The 18,042-nt window shown below is 44.6% G+C and overlaps 1 protein-coding gene across 2 annotated transcripts in view; it reads right to left on the bottom strand.

Annotated features, from left to right (window-relative positions):
• SESTD1 (SEC14 and spectrin domain containing 1) overlaps positions 1–18,042 on the bottom strand; it is a 164,150-nt gene that overhangs the window by 59,375 nt on the left and 86,733 nt on the right. For both annotated transcript variants that reach the window (XM_030209824.1, XM_030209823.1), the window contains exons 8-9: positions 15,544–15,599; positions 682–902 (exon numbers count right to left, since the gene is read on the bottom strand). In XM_030209824.1, the coding sequence (XP_030065684.1) occupies positions 682–902; positions 15,544–15,599 (277 nt within the window). The remainder of the gene's footprint in view (positions 1–681; positions 903–15,543; positions 15,600–18,042) is intronic.

Raw genomic sequence — 18,042 nt, 5'->3', positions numbered from 1 at the left:
TGGGGTCCTTTTACAAAGCCTCATTAGAAAGTGACCTTAGCATGTACTTATGTGGTTCTTTCCAGCTCGCTAAGGCCATTTTTACCACTGTCAGAAAATAGCCAGTTTTCCATTTTCCAAATTAATGGCCATATGCTAATGTTGCCATTAGCAGCAGCCACTACCAAAAATTAATGTGTGAGCACTTACCAGCATCTATTTTGTAGGCAGTAAGGGCTCAAGCACAAATCCTGCACTAATCAGCTAGCGTGCAGCAATGTAAATGCACTGATTAAAGCAGAGATGCCCATTATCCGCCCCCAGACACACGCCTTCCCAGAAAAATTAATTAGCATGAGATTTGCGTGCGCACATTTGGAACTTACTGCGGGATGCCTCACCGCATGTGGTAATCCTTTTTAAGCTGTGGTAAGCAAACGTTAGTGTTCTAGTTGGTAAATTCTAGGCGTTTGTAACAATAATTTAAACAGACTGTATTTGGCTTTTGTGTTCTGTGTAGTCAATACAGGACTTATATTTATAAATTCAAGCATGCTCTAGAGTTAATATGGTGCCTATGCAAATTGTTAAGCATCTGAAATTAATAATCAACATTATGGAAATGCTAAAATGTAGAATATACTACAAATAACCAGAGGAATCTCTACATGTAGACAAAGGGAGCTCAGTCTTGATGCTTACCTGCATTACTTTCTGTTGAATTTCTTCTAGCTGTGTACGTTTACTGCGCTGCCTACAAACTTCCTGGTACCGTGTATATTGTTCCCTCAGTGAGTCTAGGAGTTTCATGACTTGTGGCTGAGCAAGTAGTTCATCATCCATGGGAGACCAAGAGCCGCCGCCACCACCACCATCTGAACCATTGAATCGACGCTGTTGTAACTCCGACAACAACTCATGGCCTTTATAAAACAAGCATAATAAAAACTAATAATACTTGATAAAAATGAAAATCTTTAACTTTGCTTTTTAGATGTGTCTATAAGTTACTCTATGTAATTCACCTGTAGCAAGTGTTCTCTGATGACAGCAGGCCCAATATTCTCACAGATGGGTGATGTCATCTGGCGGAGCCTGGTGTGTATGCTGACTAGTGAGATTATTGGAGAACTTTCTAGCAGTGTCTCACCGTGCATGCACTGGTGCCTTCCTGCCCAATGCATAAGAGAGGGTCTTTCAGTTTTGTAAGATAGCTAAAGAATACAACTCCAAGGGGAGGTGGGAGGGTATGTGAGAATACTTGGCCTACTGTCCTTGAAGAACATCTGTTACAGATGAGTAACTTTGCTTTCTCCAAACACAAGCAGGCTGTCATATTCTCACAGATGGGAATCCCTCACTACCACGCTTACCGAAAACAACAATGCTAGGAGAATAAGGACTTGAAACGTCGAAACCTCAAAATCGATTTACAAGAAATTACTTACATACTAGTTGTGAAGGTGCAGCCTAGAACTAAACAAAACTGGGCCTATGGGGATGGAGTTGGATTCTTGACACCGAAGAAATTTTTAAGGATTGCCTGCCCAAACCAGCTGTCACGTCGGGTGTCCTGCTCAAAGCAGTAATGAGATGTGAATATGTGTACAGATGACCACGTCGCAGCTTTGCAAATCTCTACGGAGGCTGACCTTAAGTAGGCTAATGATGTAGACATGGCTCTGACATTAAGGAGCCTTGACATAACCCTCCACAGTCAGCCCAGCCTGGGCATAAGTAAAGGAGATACAATCTGCTAACCAATTACAAATTGTGTGTTTGCCAATGGCTACTCCTACGCTATTTGGGTCAAAAGAAACAAAAAGCTGGGTGGATTGACTAGGGGCTTCAGTCTGCTCCAAATAGAAGGCAAAGGCTAACTTGCAGATTAAGGTATGCAGTACATTCTTGCCAGGATGGGCATTTGGTTTTGGGAAAAACATTGGCAGGCGACTGACTGATTAAAATTAATCTCCGACACTAGCTTTGGAAGGAACTTAGGGTGTGTGCGGAGAACTACTTTATTGTGGTGAAACTTAGTGAATTAGCTGCTAGAGCCTGAAGCACACTGACTCTGAGAGCTAAAGTGACTGCCACCAAAAACACAATTTTCCAGATCAAATACTTCAGATGACAGGAACCAAATGGCTGAAAAGGAGCTTTCATCAGCTGGGCAAGGACCGCACCAACGGACAACTAGAGGCTCTACAGAGATTTGCTTACCTCCCACACAGTGATGATAAGCATTGATTGCACTTAGATGAACCCTTCCAGAGTTGGTTTTCAAACCAGACTCAGAAAGTGCAGGAGGTATTTAAGCAGTTGGAGGTATTTATGCAATTTTTGTGTAGGCAGGTGAAGGGATCTAAGGCCTTGCCCTCACACCTGACTGCAAACCTCCTCCACTTAAATAAGTAACACCTCTTAGTGGAGTCTTTCCTGGAAACCAGCAAAATGCGGGATACTTCCTCTGGCAAATCTAAAAATTCAAATTCTAAGCTCTCAATATCCAAGCCATGAGGGCCAGTGATTATAGGTTGGGATGCAGAAGAGATTCCTCGTTCTGCATGATGAGGGTCGGAAAAAGCGAAGACACTTACCTGTAGCAGGTATTCTCCGAGAACAGCAGGCTGATTGTTCTCACATGTGGGTCGACGTCCGCGTCGGCCCAGGAATCGGCATTTTGCAAGCAAAATATAAACAAAGTTTTGCCAGAGTCTTCTGGCACATGAGTGTGCCTCGTCAGTTTAATCTAAAAGCAAATAAAGAAATAAATAACAACTCCAAAGGGGAGGTGGGCAGGTTTGTGAGAACAATCAGCCTGCTGTCCTTGGAGAATACCTGCTACAGGTAAGTATCTTCGCTTTCTCCGAGGATAAGCAGGCTGCTTGTTCTCACATGTGGGGTATCCCTAGCAACTAGGCTCACTCAAAACAATGAACATTGGTCAATTGGGCCTCGCAACAGCAAGGACATAACTTAGATTGACCTGAAACCATAAACAACTAACTGAGTGCAGCCTGGAACAGAACAAAAATGGGTCTAGGGGGGTGGAGTTGGATTCTAAACCCCGAACAGATTCTGCAGCACTGACTGCCCAAACCGACTGTCGCGTCGGGTATCCTGCTGAAGGCAGTAGTGAGATGTGCATGTGTGGACTGATGACCATGTCGAGCCTTGCAAATCTCTTCAATGGAGGCTGACTTTAAGTGAGCCACTGACGCAGCCATGGCTCTAACATTATGGGCCGTGACATGGCCCTCCAGGGTCAGTCCAGCTTGGGCATAAGTGAAGGAAATGCAATCTGCTAGCCAATTTGAGATAGTGCGTTTTCCGATGGCGACTCCCCTCCTGTTGGGATCGAAAGAAACAAACAACTGGGCGGACTGTCTAAAGGGCTTTGTCCGCTCCATGTAAAAGGCCAATGCTCTCTTGAAGTCTAAGGTATGCAAACTGCTTTCGCCAGGGCAGGTATGAGGACGGGGAAAGAAAGTTGGCAAGACAATTGACTAGTTCAGATAGAACTCCGACACCACCTTTGGCAGGGTGCATACGGAGGACTACTCTGTTGTGATGAAATTTGATATAAGGTGCATGTACTACCAAGGCCTGAAGCTCACTGACCCTATGAGCTGAAGTAACAGCCACCAAGAAAATGACCTTCCAGATCACGTACTTCAGATGGCAAGTATTCAGTGGCTTAAAAGGAGCTTTCATCAGCTGAGCGAGAACGACATTAAGATCCCATGACACTCTTGGAGGATTGAAAAGGGGCTTTAACAAAAGCAAACTTCTCATAAAGCGAACAACTAAAGGATGTCCAGAGATAGGCTTACCCTCTACACGACGATGAAAAGCACTAATAGCACTAAGGTGAATTCTTACGGAGTTGGTCTTGAGACCAGACTCTGACAAGCATAGAAGGTATTCAAGGAGGGTCTGTGTAGGACAAGAAAAAGGATCTAGGGCCTTGCTGTCACACCAGACGGCAAACCTTCTCCATTTGAAAGAGTAACACCTCTTTCTGGAATTTTTTCTGGAAGCAAGCAAGACTCGGGAGACACCCTCTGAAAGACCCAAGGAAGCAAATTCTAAGCTCTCAACATCTAGGCCATGAGAGCCAGAGACTGGAGGTTGGGATGTAGAAGCAACCCCTCGTTCTGGGAAATGAGGATTGGTAAACATTCCAATCTCCACAGTTCCTCGGAGGACAACTCCAGAAGAAGAGGGAACCAAATCTGACGCGGCCAGAAGGGTGCAATCAGGATCATGGTTCTGCAGTCTTGCTTGAGTTTCAGCAAAGTCCTCCCCACTAGAGGTATGGGAGGATACGCATACAGAAGGCCTGTCCCCCAATGCAGGAGAAAGTCATCTGACACTAGTCTGTCATGGGCCTGAAGCCTGGAACAGAACTGAGGGACCTTGTGATTGATCTGAGTGGCAAAAAGATCCACCGAGGGGGTGCCCCATGCTCGGAAGATCTTGTGGACTATGCCCATGTTCAGTGACCACTCGTGAGTTTGCATAATCCTGCTCAACCTGTCGGCCAGACTGTTGTTTACGCCTGCCAGATAAGTGGCTTGCAGAAACATGCTGTGACGGCGTGCCCAAAGCCACATCTGGACGGCTTCCTGACACAGAGGGCGGGATCCGGTGCCCCCCTGCTTGTTGGTGTAATACATGGCAACCTGATTGTCTGTCTGAATCAAAATGATTTTGTTGGACAGTCGATCTCTGAAAGCCTTTAGAGCGTTCCAAATCGAGGTTGATCTGCAGACCTTTTTCCTGAAAGGACCGGGCTCCCTGAGTGTGGAGCCCATCTACATGAGCTCCCCACCCCAAGAGATATGCATCTGTCATCAGCACTTTTTGTGGCTGAGAAACTTGGAATGGTCGCCCCAAAGTCAAATTGGATCGAATCATCCACCACTGAAGAGAATTCCGAATGTCGGTGGACAGTTGGATTACATCCTCTAGATCCCCCGCAGCTTGAAACCATTGGGAAGCTAGGGTCCATTGAGCTGATCTCATATGTAGACGTGCCATGGGCGTTACATGAACTATGGAGGCCATGTGCCCCAGAAGTCTCAACATCTGCCGAGTCATGACCTGCTGAGACCCTCGAACCATGGACACCAGGGACAGAAGGTTGTCCGCCCTTGCCTTGGGGAGATAAGCTCGAGCTGAGTGTTCAGCAGAGCTCCAATGAATTTCAATTTTAGGACTGGGGTGAGATGGGACTTGAGATAATTTATGACGAACCCCAGTAACTCCAGCACATGAATAGTCATTCGCATGGAATCCAGAGCACCTTCCTTTGAGGTGCTCTTCACCAGCCAATCGTCGAGATAAGGAAGCATATGCTCTCCCAGTCTGCGTAGAGACGCTGCGACTACAGCTAGGCATTTTGTAAACACTCTGGGCACAGACACCAGGCCAAAAGGCAGTACACGGTACTGAAAGTGCTGTGTTCCCAGCTGAAATCGAAGATATTTCATGTGAGCTGGAAGTATCGGGATGTGTGTGTAAGCATCCTTTAAGTCCAGAGAGCATAGCCAATCATTTTCCTGAATCATGGGAAGAAGGGTACCTAGGGAAACCATCCTGAACGTTTCTCGGATAATAAATTTGTTCAGGGCCTTTAGGTCTAGGATGAAACGCATCCCCCCTGTTTTCTTTTGCACAAGGAAGTACCTGGAATAGAATCCCAGCCCTTCTTCCCCTGGTGGAACGGTTTCGACCGCTTGGACTTGTAGAAGGGCGGTTAGTTCCTCTGCATGTACCTGCTTGTGCTGGGAGCTGTAGACAAATTCCCCGGTGGGCAATTTGGAGGCTTGGATTCCGCCTGGACTGCGGTGAAGCTTCCTCCACCGACGTCGAAGGGGAGTAGACCTGGGTGGCAGCCAACACCGATGCCACAGGCGGCACCGAGGTCGGGGACCTCACCACAGGCGAAGGGCCAGATGCCACTGCAGCAGACGGTACGGAAGGAGGCGCAAGCACCCCCGACACCGAAGTAGACTGGCACAGCAATCCTTCCAGAAGCTCTGGAAGCAGGGCCCTGATGCGCTCATCGAGAGCTGCCGTCAGACAAGGCTGCGGGGTCAGTAAAGGAGCCGGTGGCAGAATCTGTCTAGGCCTGGGAGCAGGTACCGGGCTGCTAGAAGACCGACGCATCGGCACCTCCTGAATAGAGAGAGAGTGCTCCTCTCGGCGCTGACGCTGCTCAGGTGCCGATTCCCTCAATGCCCTGGAACTCCCGGCACCGTGTGTCGAAGGAGAACGATGACGGTGCTTCTTCGCCTTCGCTCGACGCCCATCATTGAGACTCCTTGGTACCGATGAGGACGTGGAATGCTCACGCCTCCTGGGGCCTGCATAACAAGAGGCCTTGAGGCAGGTGGAGACCCACTCGATGCCTCACTGCTCCCAGCGCGAATTGGTCTTTCAGCAGCCATTACCTCCGCTCCCAACGTCGATGTCAACGTCAAAGGATTGGACTGAGCCCCAAAAAGCTTTTCTTGTTGGGCTTCTCGAGACGCTTGGGTCCGTTTCTTCATACGAAGACACAGACGGCAAGCGGCTGGGCTATGGTCTGGCCCAAGGCACTGGATACGCCAGGCATGGGTATCGGTACCTGAGATGGTCTGATTGCACCGAGTACAACGTTTGAAGCCACTGGGTGTCTTCGATGACATGGAAGGAAAAACAGCTTCGGTGAAATCAAAAGACGCGATTATGCCTGATACAAGAAAAAGAGCACAAAAATAAGGGAATAACCTGGCCGCAACGAAAAACAAAGGAAACTTGAAAGGGAACAAAACTAAAAGTACACTATGAGGCATATTTTCAAAGCACTTTGGGAGGCTAAGTTCCATAGGTTTCTATGGAACTTTGGGAGGCTAAGTGCTTTGAAAATGAGCCTCTATGGGAACTCTTTTTTTTTTTTTTTGGAATGACAATAAAAATGAAATAAAGAAAAAGTAGAAGAAAGAAATCAAAAAATCAAAAACTCGAAGACTCTTTCCTGGGCCTGAGAGGAGCACAGAAAAAATCTACTGCACCTCAACACGGAGAAAACTGAGGCAGCACGCTCGAGTGGCAGAAGACTCTGGCAAAACTTTGTTTATATTTTGCTTGCAAAATGCCAATTCCTGGGCCGACGTAGACGTGGATCCACATGTGAGAACAAGCAGCTTGCTTATCCTCGGAGAATATTCCAACCTCCACGGATCTTTGGAGGACAACTTCTGGAGTGGCCGAGGCAGATCTTCTGAAGAGGAAACTAGATCTGCCTCGGCCACTAAGGCATGATTAGGATCATAGTTCCCTGGTCTTCTCGAGTTTCAGCAAAATCTTCTTTATGAGAGGTATTGGAGGATACATATACAGAAGTTCTTTTCCCAAATGTAAGAGAAAGGCATGTGACACTAGTCTTACATGTGATCTGAACCTGGAACAGAACTGTTGGCCTTTGATGTTGAGATGAGTGGCAAAAAGATCCATGAGTGCAAAGAACTTGCGGGCCACACCCATGTTGACAGACCACTTGTGCGATTGCAAAACCCTACTCAGTCTGTCTGCCAGGTGACGTAAGCCACTAGGCAGTCACCTATACTGTGAGCTCTGTGTGCAACTAATCCACAACCTCTACAGCCTGCCAGCTAGACAGCTTCTATACAAGCTCTCAACTACAGCCTATCCTGCCTTCTCAGTCTGGGTCATGATGCAGCCCGCTGTAAGCTCTTTACTGCTTGCAGTCTATATTGTCTCTCTATGGCTATTACAGTTCTTTAAGTTTCCCAGAGACATGTGCTCTGCTTAGCTGTAGAGCTTCTTTTGCATGAAAAAAGTTTTCCAGAGACATGTGCTCTGCCTAGCTGTACAGCTTCCTTTGCATGAAAAAAGGCCAAGAGTCCCAACAAAAGAGATGAAAAGGCGAGAGTCAAGGAGAAAAGGTGGAGGGGATAAAATGAGGGAAGAGAAAAGGGGCCAAAAGGATATACCTCAGCCCTGACCATCCCAGACTGGCTATCAGCCAATAGGGAAATCCCTGACCATGTAGGAAAGAACTAGTTTCTGTCTGAGGCACAGCCACAAAGATAAAGTTTTCCATTTTTAAGGTTAAGTGAACTTTATTAGCACCTTCTAGAATGACTGTGGGGTAGTGAGTTTTATGTGCCAGATTGACAATATAAGAAGATTTTATAATGCAAGATTAAAAAAAAAATATTACAAAAATATTTTCAGGGTCTTTTTTGATCTATGATTACTTTTTGCACTGTGGGCAGAAGAATCGCTAAGAAAAAGCGTTGTTTTTCTTGATTGCCACAGTTGTATGAGATCTTTTATCCTCCTTGCAATGTCACTTTTCACTGGTTGGGTTTTGAATTGCCTAACTTCCATACAGTTTGATTTTTCGCAGTTCCCATCACCAGGCAGTTGTCCTTACCTGGTAGGTTTGTGGCTTCAAGTACCGTTCCGTGAAGGAGGGCCCACTGCCACATTCTTACTGCTTCCTGACACAAGAGGTAAGAACCCGTGCTTATTTTCACCAAACATTGCAACCTGATTGTCTGTTTGAATGAGAATAATTTGGTTCTGCAGCCGATCTCTGAAAGCTTTTAGAGCGTTACAAATGGCCCTGATCTCAAAGAGATCAATCTGAAGATCTGTTTCCTGAGCAGACCAAGTTCCTTGGGTGTGAAGCCCATCCACGAGCCCCCCATCTCAGGCAGAATTTGGAATCTTAGTCTCATAATCAAATTTGATCAAATTGTTCACCAGAAAAGGGCATGAGTTAACTCTGGCAGAATCTGGATTGCATCTGCTAGATTCTTAAATGGAGCTGTGGTATGGGAGTGGCATGCATTGCCCATCAAGCTCAACATTTCCAGAGCTGTGACCTGCTTGCTGCTTGAACCTGCGAGGCTAGTGCTGTCAATGTGTCTTACTCTTGCTTGTGGGAGAAAAGCCCGAGCCTGCAATGTATTGAGCAGGGCTCCGATGTACTCCAATCACTAGAACGAAAGAAGGTGGGATTTGGGGTAGTTGATGACAAACCTTGGTGCACTTGACCAGCCAATTGTCCAGACAGGGAAACACATATACTTCCTGTCTATGTAAATGTGCTGCTACTACTGTTAGACACTTTTTGAATACCCTGGGAGCTGACTCAAAGCCAAAAGGCAGTACTGGTAGTGGTGTTTCCCTATCTGAAATCTGAGATACCTCCTGTGACTGGGAAGTGTCGAAATGTGGGTACAGACGTCCTTCAAGTCCAGAGAGCATAGTTTATCATTTCCCTGAATCATGGGGAGAAGGGTGTCCAGGGAAATCATCCTGAATTTCTTTTTGACCAGGAATTTGTCTAGACCCTTAGGTCTAGGAAGGGACGAAATCCTCCCTCCTCTCCCTGTCTTTTTAGGCACAAGGAAGTAGCTGGAATAGAATCCCTTCCCTTCTTGTCCCAGTAGTAGGGGTTCAACCCCACTGGCCTGTAGAAGGACAGAGATTTCTTCTACAAATACCTGCTTGTGCTGAGAGCTCATGTACGAAGATCTCGGTGGGCAATTTGGTGGTCTTTGATGCCAATGCAGGATGTAACTGAGATGGACTATTTGAAGAACCTACCAGTCGGAGGTCACAAGGGGCTACCTGTGTTGATAAAATTCAGTTTCCCCCCTACCAGTAAGCCATCCTGGATGGTTACTTTGAGCTCAGCCTTGCTCTCCTGGAGCCAGTCAAAAGCTCATCTCTTGCTTGGGGAGTGGGCTGGGGCTTTTGAGGGCAGGACTGGCTAGGCCAAGAATGCTGTGCCTGAGGATTCTGGGCAAAGCAAGAAGGTGGTGGAAACCTACACTTCTGAGAGTAGTAGGGTCGCTGCCTGGGCCCACTCAGAAACCTCCTACAAGAGGAGGCTGCAGCTGGAGGTTCTAAGACAGGGTTTGGATGGTATCTATGTTTCTTGATGAGATTCATAACCTCTTATACTTTATCTCCAAACAGGTTGTCACCTCAGCAGGGAATGTCTGCCAACCTCTCCTGAACCACTGGTTCTAGATTAGAGCCATGCAGCCATAAGAATCTGCACATCCCTACATCCATGGCAGAGAGTCTGGACACTATATCAAATGAGTCATACGCGCCCCTAGTCAGATATTTTCTACACTCCAGCTGCTTACTGGCCAACTGCCTGCTCCTGTGGGAGAGAATCTGCAAGACTTAGTGTACTGTGGACCAAAGTATGCAAGTAAAGGCTCGTATAGAGTTGATAGGACTGGATGTGGGCAATGAGCATCGAGGCCTGAAAAACTTTCCTCCCAAACAAGTCTAGTGTCCGAGCCTCTCTACATGGGGGCACCAAGGCATGAGTACTGGAGCTCCTAACTCGTTTGAGGGCGGATTTCACCACCAGAGAGTGGTGAGGCAGCTGGGCCCCCTTGAATCCGAGAGCGTTCTGGATAATATACTGCATATCCGCTTTCTTATGTGTAACCTGCCCTGAGAGGCGAGAACCCCAGTTCTTCATCAGTGCATCTTTAAGGATAGGGTGCAATGGTACTGTGACACCCCTTCCTTAGGAAGAGATTTGTAGTGTAGGACAGCTAATATTTCTGTCATAGTCTGTTCCTCCGTCTCTAATGTAAGGGGATGGCAGAAGTCATCTTTCTAACAAAATCAGTAGAGGAGTGTGGTAGCCGTGTTAGTCCACTCTTAAGGTTATCAATAGAAATCAAACAAAATAAAACATGGAAAAGAAAATAAGATGATACCTTTTCCATGTTTTATTTTGTTTGATTTCTATTGATAACAAAATCAGTGAAATAGAGATCCTCAGGTGGAGATTTATAACCCTCAAGATGGAGAGGGATCAGAGGGTATCCCATAAGACTCCTCCATTGAGAAGTAGTGTGGATCCTCCTCTGAATCCCATGAAAGGTCCCCACTCAGATCGAGCTGAATGAGTCTATGCATGCCTCGGCTCAGTGGAATCATGTCCATGCCCCAAAGAGCACAGAGGTACAGTCCTACCCTCCGACTCTGGGGATACTTCCTCCCCCAACATAGAGAGCGGTACTGTATATGTCGATGTCGACATTGACACCTTTTGTGGTGCTAAAGTCAAGGATCTCTGCACAGGCATGGATTGAATATAGGGCTGATCCGCAGCTGGCGCAAGCGCCCTTGATGCCTGTGCGGTTTGCAGCTCCAGCATCTGCACCAGCTACTGCTTGAGCATGGCTCGGAACTGCACATTGAAGGAAGGCATTGGCAAAGGTGGGGGAACTGGGAAAGAGGCAACCTGAGACAGTGTTGGTGCCAAACCGGTAGCGGGGACCTGGCTGCTAGAAAACTTGTGCACCAGCACATCTTCCAAAGAGGGGGAGTGCTCCTACCAGGGCCGGCACTTCTCTGATACCAATGAGTACCAATGCTTGTGCTTCTTGGGTTCCTCCAATGCTCTGCATCACAGTTCGTTGGTGCCAACAAGGATGACATCAAACCTATACATGCCCTCAGTGTCGGGACTGAGGATAACTGGTCCTAGGGCCTATTCTCACTGCCTGATGTTCAGAGAGGTGGAGACCTTCTTGATACTGGTGCACTCCCAATGGATGTTGAAGTCTTGGCAGCCATCGAGGTTGATGCTTCCAGTGCCGATGATGTACCGACCTTTGGGGAGCCAAAATGTCTCTCCTGTTGGACCTTTGTATCCTCAACTACATTATTAAACAGAGAGAACAAGAGTTAGGGTCATGGTCAGGCCTAAAACACTCGATGTACCAAGAGTGCTGACCCATCACAGAAACCTCCTTATTACATTAGGTGCAGCTCTTGAAGCCACTGGGGGTCTTATGGGTCTTAGAGAAAAGGTTTCCAATGAGATGAAAAAACACCTGCATGGGAAGGCACTGCAAAAGAGAGAGAGAAATACACGCACTGTGAGGAAAACACAAAACACTTCCCTCCCTGCTCAGCGGAAAAAATGAGACTGAGGGACAACCGTGCTCGAACATCAGGCAAGAAAGCACTAGCACATGCGAGGTGGGATGCTGCTAGAAAGTTCATCAATAATTTTGCTAGTCAGCATCTGCAGCAGGCTCCGTCGGATGACGGCACCCATCTGTGAGAATACAACAGCCTGCTTGTCCTCGGAGAATAATGGAAGTCAGCTGAAAAGATACTCAATTACTGATATTATTATTTTAAAAGAAAATGTGCAAATAACAACATTAAACCACAGGATGGGGACTATCAACTTCTTTATCACCAGACCTCACAGCAGAGCACAAAGACTGAACACATCATAGTGTTCTTCCCTTCCAGTTTTCTAAACCTAGGATGACATCTTTTTTCCTATATATTAAAAATGATTTTACATTATTCATGGAAACACTTATAATAATAATCACCACCAGCCACTTCATGCCCTAAATGCCTGAACAATCATATTTATTTTACTAGGAGAACAATCTCATTAACTTTCATCAGCAGTCAAATTTCATTAAGAAAGAAACAACCTTCTCCTATGACCAAACAATACACAGAATTAAATTGTATGCTAGGTATAATTAGTTTCTATATCTCTATAAAAATGTAAATATAAGGAATACTGAAAATGACAGACATAGGGTATCCATCTTCACAAGAAAAGAACTCATTAATCATGAATAATATGCGGTGCAGTAATGTTAATGTAATCAGGAGAGTGAAAACAAAAAAATAAAGTTGTAACTAGGGCTTCTATTTTTAGTTGTTTGTATATTTTAAATGTTTGTTCCAAGCTGATTAGATGTTCTTTGAAAGTACATAAGACACAGATACTATTGCTGAGAACTTTGTCTAGTTGAATAAAAAATACATTTCCATTATACAAAGGTACTGCCATAAAATAAATGCATTCCATAAAAAATGCATCCCCCCCCTCCACCAGTAATCAGCATTAGCATATGCCTCCTAACCTAGCACTCTCCTCCTCCACAGCCCTAGCCCTCTTCAACCACTCTCTCTATACCAGCTTGGGTGGAAGAAATACAGAAACAAGTAAAGAATTCATGGCAGGCAAGAGGTGAGAAATACTGGTTTTTCCAGTGCTTATTCAATAAACCCCATTTTATTTTTTTGCATCAGGGGATGTTTTACTAATGTTTATCAGTTAAAATCTATCTTGCTATGGATATACAGTTTTAGTCTAGGAGATGCAATATAATGGTGGCTTTTAGTGACTATGGGGCGCATTTTCAACGCACTTAAGACTTATAAAGTTCTATAGGTTACTATGGGACCCTTTTAGAAAGTGGCAGTAGGACAAATCTACTACTACTAATCATTTCTATAGCGCTACTAGAAGTATGCAGCGCTGTACACAGTATATGCAGGTATTTTCTCTGTCCTTAGAGGTCTCACAATCGACACTACCAATCAGTCAGCACACCCACCCAGTGCCAATTTCAAAGCTGGTGCGCACACTGTTTCCAGCGGTACAAAATATTTTTCTATTTTCTACCACGGGGGGCGTTCCCGGCGGTAATCAGCAGTGAAGCCATACTGGTGCACGCTGCATGAGTAATGCACGTGTAGCGCGTGAGCCTTTACCGCTAGGTTAATGGGTGGCGATAAGGGCTCAGGCAGTAAACAGCCGCGCGCTACTTTTAATTTTAGCACACGGCCATTTACTGCCCCCATTAAAATATGCCTTTTTTTCTAGCCGTGGTAAAAAATAGCCCAGTGTGCAACAAAAAACACAAACCCACACTACCGCAGGCCACTTTTTACTTAGAAAAAGGAGCCCCACGTAACTTTGTAGTCTAAGTGCTTTGAAAATACGCCTCTATGTACATCAGGGTATCAGAAGTGAGCAGGTTTCAATCCAGCCTTCAGCGGTCTGTTGTAGAAATAAGAACATAACACTTCTGAGCAGAAGAGACATCGTCAAGCCATAAGTGATATAGAAGGGCATTTTCGAAACAAACGTCTAAGTTGGGATTTGGACGTCTTTGTAAAACGTCCAAATCCAGAGGCGGGGAAAAGCATATTTTCGAAAAAAGATGGACATCCATCTTTCGTTTCGAAAATACCAAGGACGTCCTTAGATTTGGACGTCCTTGAATTTCGACGATTTTCGAAACCAAAGACGTCCAAGTCAAAAACGTCCAAATGCAAGCCATTTGGACATGGGAGGAGCCAGCATTTCTAGTGCACTGGTCCCCCTGACATGCTAGGACAGCAATCGGGCACCCTAGGGGGCACTGCAGTGGACTTCATAAAATACTCCAAGATACATACCTCCCTTTCCTTGTGTGTTGAGATCCCCAAACCTTCCCTCCCCAAAACCCACTACCTCCAACTGTACACCATTACCAAAGCCCTTACGGGTGAAGGGGAGCACCTATATATGGATACAGAGGGTTTCTGGTGGGTTTTGGAGGGCTTGCTGCTTCCTCCACAAATGTAACAGGTGGGGGGTGGGAGGGTATGGGCCTGGGTCCGCCTCTCTGAAGTGCACTGCACCCACTAAAACTGCTCCAGGGACCTGCATGCGCTGTCATGGACTTGAGTATGACATCTGAGGCTGGCACGTAATATTTTTAATGGTGTTTTTTGAGAGTGGGAGGGGGTTAGTGACCACTGGGGGAGTAACGGGAGGTCATCCCCGATTCCCTTCAGTGGTCATCTGGACATTTCGGGCACCTTTTGTGCCTTATTCGTAATAAAAACACGTCCGGGTGAAAATGTCCAAGTATTAGACATGGATGTCTCTGCTTTTTTCGATTATGGCTCAAAGACGTCCAAGCCTTAGGAACGCCCAAGTCCCGCCTTCACCATGCCTCCGATACACCCCCCTGAAATTTGGAAATCCTTGCGACAGACTTCAGCTAGAGACGTCCAAAATCGGGTTTCGATTTTACCAATTTGGACATTTCTGAGAGATGGACTTCCAAGTACCAATTTATGTCGGAAGATGGACATCCATCTGTTTCAAAAATGTGCCTGTCATCAGTCCATCAAACATCTGGTGAGCCTCTCAATCCTCACCCCAGCATATCTCGGACTTTAAGAGGGGGGAAGGCGTCTTTTCAGACCAGGTTCCAATATGGCTTTCAGGCCAGAGGGATGGGATTGCCCACTAATGGTAAGCATGCATGTGATGACAGATAAACGAAAACAGGACAAAGATGAAAGGTAAGGAGAAAGAAAATTCTTGTTATTAACATTCCTTAAAGACAACATATATTTAAACCTATTCATTTACACTGTATTGGAATTTTAAAAAAAAATGCAGGTATATGTATAGAGTGTTTGTACTTATTATTTCTGCAAATTGAAAGGGACCACACTTAGCATAATGATGGGTAACTTTCTACTCTTACTATTTGCAAGAGGTGGAACAAATATGTCCCTAACAAATACTAATAAAAGTAAAACCACTTCTGAACAGAACTTGAAAAAAATAGTTTCCTGAACGTCAGTAAATTATGGCCATTTTTGATGCTAATGATTCCCCTAAGGCTTCACAGTATTTTAATAGGAATGATGATGTTTTGTTATTTTTTAGCTTACCTGTTTGCAGAACTGTTTCTGGATCAACAGATGGAAGAAAATTGAAATCCACTGACCTTATGGTAGAAATAAAAATAAAACTGTATTAATAGATACCAGTGAAAAAGAGGATAACTGAGTATCTTGAATCCAGCACATGATAGGATCTGAGGTAGCATGGCTTTACCAGAGGGAGATCTTACCACACAAAATTACTAATGTCTTTAGCTTGTAAAGATTTAGATTGGGGAGAGTACTCATATTCAGCAAGATCTGTAACACAGTTTCAAACAAATCTGTTAATAGGCTGAGCAGTCTAAGAACAACTGTTTTATTGTGCGTTGTCTTCTCGTTCATATATTTCTATAATTATCTTACATTTTATGCATTATGCTGATTCCATTTGTGTATGCCTCATTGAGTCTGCGTCGATAGGTTGAGATAAATCAAAGGAATAATTGTTTTTAAATATGGAACCAAAGGGGGGTATAACATTAAGAGATGGAGGAATATAAATAAGAAAATACTGGACTCAGAATGACAGTTGTTTAGGAAATGGACGCAATACGCTACGCTCTCCACTGGAGATCTTAAGGAAAGCCTTTTGGCAACCAAACAAAACAAATAAACACAATCAGTAAAATTAACAACATTTCAAAGTAAAATAGTTAGAAAACAAATAAGAAAGAAGACATAATGGTTAATAAAAAATCCATTCCAAATTTAGACTGCTTGAAAAAAGAAAGAACCATCCCAAATTTTAAAGAACATGCATACTTTATCAAAGGAAAGGAAAGCAGAAAACGATCAAATATCCAAAAGCTATGATCAGAATATGACACAAAAAGTAGCTTTGTAAAAGAGACTAGAGCAAGACCATGTATAGTTTTGAACACAAAACAAGCCAGTTTAAAAGTTATATGGGCTCAGGTGGGAACCTAATAGAGTTGCAATAGTGGTCCTATCATATCTTTTAGATCTAAAAATCAGTATTGCCTCCATATTTTGCAATAGTTGGAGATTATTGCACACTTAACAAAAATTACTGTGTAAACAGTGCTACAGTAATCAATCTGTGACAGTATTAGGCTCTGAACCAAAACTGCAAACTAATCCTCATAAAAATAGAATCATACAGTTCTAAGCTGTTTTAGCTTAAAAAAAAGAATTTCCTAAGAAAAGCATTTATCTGTGGTGCCATAGATATTGATGAATAAAAAACAAAACAAAAAAACCCCCTCCCAATACCTGAGAAATCTGGTGCTGGTGAATGGTGTTCCCACAAAGCCATTTGTTCTGCAGTGTGGGATGTATCAGGGTTGCACACTCTTGCCTCTCCTCTTCCTGTTGAACTTAGAACCACTACATCATCAAATCAGAGTTAATACTAATATTAAGAGGGTACCGGTGAGATGAGAGGAGTTTAAAATTGTTGCATTCATTTGCAGATCACCTACTGGTTTACTTAGCGGATCCGGCAAATCCCTAGCACAGCTGATGGCAAAATTTGAACTCTTTGGCTGGTTCTCTGGATTAAGATTGAATATGGATAAATGGGAGACACTTCCCAAGCACATGGACGTAGGAGCATGCTGGGAGAGACAGTTCCCAGTGAAGTGGTCTAATAATTCTTTTTAATATCCGAGTATATGGTTGCTAGCTGACCCTTCACAGTTATACAATTATAATATATTAATCCTCTACTGTAAGATACTAAGGAACATCTAATATGGTTATCTTCCCCAGGCGGCTTTACCTCTTTCAAATTTTCCCCTTGAGGTTCAAAAAGAAAGACATTTGGGAGAAACACACACACATGATGAAAGTATTCTTGTGGCAAGGGAGATGAGCATGTGTTTCCAGAGACAGTGCTACAGAAACCTGAAGCATGTTAATGATTGGCTGTTTGAGACCTTGGACTATATGCCATTGGAGCTGCAGAAACAACCTGTGGCACCTTTTATCCCTTGAACATTTATTGCATACCAAGATAGAGAGGTTGCTGGGGGCTGCAGACAGTGGGCATTCTCTGTCTTTAGTGAGATGGGCATGGCAAGCTGCTATTTTAGCTTTTGGTGACATTTGTAAAGAGAAGCCTCTTTCCATGGCATTTTGAAGGACAACCGTAAGTTGGTGTTCTGGCTTCCTACCGATAAGGATCATTTGTGTAGTCCCTCACCCTAAGAACAAAGAAACATTTGCCATTGGTGGGTGTTTTTCCTCATCAAAGTTTTGTGGAACTGTATACTCCTGATGAACATACTTTGAAACATGGGCATGTCGGGCTTTTTTTAACTCAAGAATTTGAACAATTTTTCATCTTGATGCTCTTAGGAAGCTTTTGTTGTCCATAAATAAATAATGGTGCACAAATCTGTCACTCTGCTGTTCCCCCCACCCCCACTCCAACACCACCCCCATCTGATCCTCTTCCCAACTCACTGGCATCCAAATCAACCCCTCCCCCGTCGATACCCCCAATGTGACTCCTTCAGCCCCCCAACATTCCCACAAAAGGAC

The sequence above is a fragment of the Microcaecilia unicolor genome, chromosome 7 (assembly GCF_901765095.1).
Source record: "Microcaecilia unicolor chromosome 7, aMicUni1.1, whole genome shotgun sequence".
Taxonomy (NCBI): Eukaryota; Metazoa; Chordata; class Amphibia; order Gymnophiona; family Siphonopidae; genus Microcaecilia; species Microcaecilia unicolor.
This window is presented reverse-complemented; position numbering and strand designations above follow the sequence as displayed.